The sequence below is a fragment of the Sinocyclocheilus anshuiensis genome, unplaced genomic scaffold (genome assembly GCF_001515605.1).
Source record: "Sinocyclocheilus anshuiensis isolate Anshui unplaced genomic scaffold, SAMN03320099.WGS_v1.1 scaffold163, whole genome shotgun sequence".
NCBI classification, from domain to species: Eukaryota; Metazoa; Chordata; class Actinopteri; order Cypriniformes; family Cyprinidae; genus Sinocyclocheilus; species Sinocyclocheilus anshuiensis.
The window spans coordinates 127,900-133,375 of NW_015548223.1; the positions used below are offsets into that span (position 1 = coordinate 127,900).

General features: G+C 37.3%; 1 protein-coding gene across 1 annotated transcript in view; it reads left to right on the top strand.

The window, feature by feature from the left end:
* The window catches only part of LOC107654281 (vitamin K epoxide reductase complex subunit 1-like protein 1), a 32,639-nt gene extending 31,535 nt beyond the window's left edge, over positions 1-1,104 (top strand). Inside the window, exon 4 of the mRNA XM_016441305.1 lies at positions 155-1,104. Within this exon, the coding sequence (XP_016296791.1) occupies positions 155-305 (151 nt within the window). The 3' untranslated portion in view covers positions 306-1,104. The remainder of the gene's footprint in view (positions 1-154) is intronic.
* Positions 1,105-5,476: the final 4,372 nt, after the last annotated feature.

Here is a 5,476-nt window from a genome sequence, read left to right on the forward strand (position 1 = left end):
ATATAGCTTTTTAATGCTGAATAGTACTAAAAGAAAAATGGCTGCATCATTTTTTACGCCACTACTTGTACCTCTGAGGTGTATTCATGTATATTTGATGCAGTTGCTGTGGTAGTGAACTCTCTGCAGTGCTCTTTTTGGTGTTGTTCTTCAGTGCATTAACCCTCTACTTCGTCCTTAAGGACTTCTGCTTCATCTGCGTCACCACATACGCACTGAACTTCATCCTGTTTGTGCTCAACTACAAGCGACTGGTTTACTTGAACGAGGCCTGGAAGCAGCAGCTCCAAGCCAAGCAGGACTAGACACACAAAAAAACAACAACGACAAAAGTATAGAAGGATAACAAATCATCCAACACGTGGGGAAAATGTGACCTCTGAAAAATTTGTGACTTGCCACCAGGAGACCTTGCTTCCAAACAAATGTTCATTCTGTTGTGTGTGTGTGTGTTTAAAACGAAAAAAAAAAAATTACTCTTTAGGGGCCACAGATCACAGGTTCATTGCATTGCAAGGAAGGATTGGAAAACAGAAACCCAAATCTTTGTCCGCTTTGATTTCTCGTTGGTTTTCTTTGTTCCCTGAGATGAAAATGAGGTTTGCGCTTTGACCGAGAGAGAGCGAGAGAGAGCGGTCGGAAAGCACTTACGAAACAAACAGAAGAGGGTGTCCTTTCCCTGAGGAATAAAATAATGGAGAAAACAATGTGAGAAATTCTGTTTACTTGAATCCACTGGGAATGTCGTTGTTCTTTGGGAGCAGCTGATTCCAGCGGGACTGAATTTAAGGGTTATAAAGGGTAAACACGAATGATCATGAGGCTAAGCAGAGATGATTCCACAAAAATGACGGATTGCTATCATTGAAACGACAAATAAAGTGTAATTGTTTGTTTACAGATTTTTTTTTAATTTTTATTGTTGTTTTGGAAGAGGACCACTCATAAAACAAGGACGAATGTGAGCTGAATGTGTGTAGATCAGATTTGTTTGTGACTACTTTTTTTATTCGTTTGTTTTGCAGTTCTGTAAATAGCTGCCGCAAAGCAATATTCCAGACTAGTTTGTGTTTTACCGTTGAAACATTAAAAAGTCCCAATCTATGGCATGTACGTCACTTCCAGTGAGTGCTTTCAACAGGGATTGTGCGGGTTATTCTTTGTGCAAGTGTTCTAGCATTTTACTCATCTTAAGGGGGTCTTGATCCAGGATAAATGCTGCATTTGTCGTGTTGGAATTACTGTAATTGAGATGATTGAGACTTGAGAATAATTTTTTTCTCCGCCAGCGCTTGTTGTAACGCCTGTTTTTAAAGGATTACTTCGCAAAAAATGAAAATTTGTTGAAAACCTACTCACTCTCAGGCCATCCAAGATTAGGATGAGTTTGTTTCTTCATCAGATTTGGAGAAATGTAGCATTGCATCAGTGTCTCAGCAATGGATGCTCTGCAATGAATGGGTGCCGTCAGAATGAGAGTCCAAACAGCTGATAAAAACATCACAATAATCCACAGCACTCCAGTCCATCAGTTAACATCTGGAGAAGACAAAAGCTGAAACAAATCCAGCATTAAGACGTTTTAACTTTAACTGACGCTTCTGGCTAATATCCATAATAACTCTTCCTCCAGTGAAAAAGTCCATCTCCTGTTGTTCTCTCACATCAAAATCCAGCCACATATTTGTTTAGAACTGGTTTGGCTTGTAAACGGTGCTTGATCTGTTCAGATTTCTGTCCTGATTCAGACCAGACCACTGGTTTTCACTGGAGGAAGCGTTATTATGGTGGATAATGATGGATTTGTTTCAGCTTTTCTCTTCTCAAGTCATTAACTGATGGACTGGAGTGGTGTGGATTATTGTGATGTTTTTATCAGCTGTTTGGACTCTCAATCTGACGGCACCCATTCACTGCAGAGGATCCATTGGTCAGCAAGTGATGCAATGCTACATTTCTCCATGAACAAACAAACTTGATGTTAATACACTCATCAGAAACTTATAGTTGTGGTAATTCCAACAATTTCAGATTGAAAAGACCTTTTCAGTGTGTTCCTGGAGATGTCAGACATCAACTTTAGACTGCTTTTTTATTGTTGGTTTCATACGTACACTAAGGTTCCTTATAGAAGTAAGCAGAGAGATTTCACCCTCTCCCAGGTTTCCACTCTCAGTGCTTGAGTTTTTAGGTTTATATTGTCTAGTCCAGTGGTTCTCAATTCCAGTCCTCGAGTACCACCGCTCTGCATATTTTGCATGTCTCTTATTTAGCACACCTGATTCAAATAACCAGCTCGTTAGAAGAGAGCTCCATGCATGAACACAGTGTTCACTGACGGCACCCATTCACTGCAGAGGATCCATTGCGGACCAAGTGATGCAATGCAATTTAAATTCACGTCTCGCACACTTTAATGCCCTATGAGTGGAACATATACGGTCTCTTCGAACTGGAGTCATGACAGAATATCCGGTGATGTCCACTTCACAGGGTACTTGCGGTCAAATAGAACAAACATCTGAAGTGATAAGAGATGCATACAAAATGTGCAGAGCGGTGGTACGCGAGGACTGGAATTGAGAACCACTGATATAGAAGAATATAGAGCTCATACTTAAGGAGGAGAAAAACTCCTCAGTTTTATTCAGAGGCCTAAACTGAGCAAAACTATGCAATTTGCCGCAGTTGCTGATATTTATATGGCTAAAAAGTAAGATGCAATTCTGATAGCTTATAGTGTAAAACAATGATATCTTTTTAACAGTATAGCAGACTATTTAGATAAAATGCATTTAAATATCAGCCATCACTCTATATCTTACAATAATATGTTTTAATAAGATGATATTTAAATGCTTAATGATCAAAGTTCTGTAGTTTTTATTGTGGGGGCAAAGCATATAATGCAACGTAATACAGTGATGACTGAGAGATGAACAAATAAACAGCCTTTTACTTGTTAAATAATTATCAATCAGAGGGCAGAAGGCATGTAGAAGATTGTATACAGGTGTTGTTATATTATAATAAGAATTTGAGTATTTATCTCACCTGTTATAACTGGCATGCCTTGTAATGTTTTTGTCCAAGAAGTGTTTGTAGAATACTGCCATTTCCTCACTGCTTAAAGTCCTTTTCCTTCCTGGAGCCATAATAAATGACACATTATACACAAGGCATGTCCCCAACCACTTTAAGATTCAATTATCAGGTCGAGTTGTTCAATGATATACAAAATGTGCAGAGCGGTGGTACGCGAGGACTGCAATTGAGAACCACTGGGCCAGTCCATCACACTCAAAGCTACCGTTTCTTATCATTTTTGTGTTTAGTTGGTGATTTTCACGTGAATGGTATGAGAGACATCACATGAGCTGCATCTACTGTACTACTGTAAAGTAATTTACCATACTTCTGTTACCCAAACCCCTTGACCTTGACCTGAAACATCACCTTGACCTTTCCATGAAATTACAAGTACCCACAATTCTTGATCCCCTTCACTTCTACCTCTCAGTATTTGTCTCTAGCTGTTTTGATGTCAACGGATGCAACAGAAGAGTCAAAACCTGCCAGTTTTAGTCCCTCTTAAAGTTTTATTTGGTGTCAAAGTGTGTCAGAGTTTTCCGTGTGTGCATTTGGATCCACAATATCACTGATACACTTAAAAAAAATAAAGGTTTTTGTTGGCATTGATGGTTCCTTAAAGAACCTTCAACATCAATGGAATCTTTCCATTCCACAAAAGGTTCTTTATAATGAAAATGAAATATTAACATGTTCTACAGACTATGAAAAAATAATTGAAAGGTTCTTTGGGGAACCAAAAATGGAACCAAAAAAACCACCCCCTTTTGAAACCTTTATTTTTAAGAGTTTATTGTTTTATATCAGCACTTGCGCTGTCGTATTAGACATGGAAAGTCATTATTTTGTCAGTTCACAATGAAAACTTGATCTGAATTTACCAACTATCCAACCCAGTATTGCACAAGTCAAACTACTCCTACTCGTCAAACCCATCAACATTTTCTGGTGATGTTGAGCTAATTTCAGTCTTCGAATGGCCATCAGGTGTGCATTGTGTAGATGATGGGAGCTACTGGAACATGCAAATGTGCTGAGTTGAATTGAATTGGCATTGTGAACTTGAAATGACGTGAATGAAAATGAGGCTGTGAGTGATTGATCTTCAGACTGTTGGCCGATTGTTCAGTTGACAAAACATTGAAAATTCATTGTTTACTGGAAAACAGTAGATATTAATCTGTAAGTTTGCTCCTCACAGTCTTGTTTTCACTCACAACAATTTAAAAATGGTTTCTACCCAAACTAAACTCTATGGCTTGGTGGTGTTGAGTTATTCCTTGACCGGTTGGTTTAATTTATTGACCTTTTCTTTAGTCTTTGTCTGTGTGGCTGAACTGGGATCTTCGTAACGTGTTTTCAGCCAAACCTGCGAACAAATCGAATGGTCGTTGGAGTTTCGCAGCTCAATTCTACAGCAGAGTTGATGTGATTTGTACATTAGTCGCGTGTTCTGTTGGTTTTATATATTTCACACAGACTAATTATGATGCCAGAACATAATTTCTCCAATTAAAGTCAACATGAAAGAGTTTGCAACCCTTTTTACTTGAGAATGTGATGTGTTTCAGAGTGAAAATGGATATTTATTGTGAATTGGATTGTGAAAAGGATCTGATTGTGTAAATATTTTTTTTTTATTAACCAATAACCTGAGCAACATGATCTTAAGTCGTTTTATGTGCGTTTCACGTTATTGTGCGTTGGCGAAAGATTATGAACATTGTAATAATGTGAATTGTTAGAGTAGCAAAAAAAAAAAAGATTTTAGTACTCAGTATTTTTGTCTTGTTTTCCAGTGCAAATATCTAAACATTCATAAATCAAGATACATTTACTTGAGAAGCAACATAAGATATTAAGTCTTGTTTCCGGAGTAAAAAAATCAAAATGAAGAGTTTTTGCTTTATACAAGAAAATAATATCTGCCAAAGGGGTCCGAATTTTATTTTATTTTTTTAAGTTTATTTTTCTGATCCCGCTGGCAGATATTTTTCTTGTTTTAAGTAAAAACTCTTAATTTTGGTACTTTGTTCAGAAAACAAGACTAATTTTGCTAAATATATCTTAATTTAAGAATGTTTTGTACTGGAAAATGACTAAATTAAGACAAAATACTAAGTAAGAAAATCATTTTTGCAGTGCATTAAGAAAGTAAATAGTCGGTTTTGATGTTATGTTGACTTTAAACAAGATGACATCTAAGGCTTTTGGGGGAAAAAAACCCCCAATGTTTTATTGCATATTACATTTATATCCAATTCCAATGACAAGGAATGACAAGACCCCCAAAAATGTCGTAAAAGGGTTGCCTTCACAACGTTAAATTCATTAGAAGTGCCTTCTGTATGTCCACTGGGCCTTGAAGTTTGGAGTTAAGTCTGTC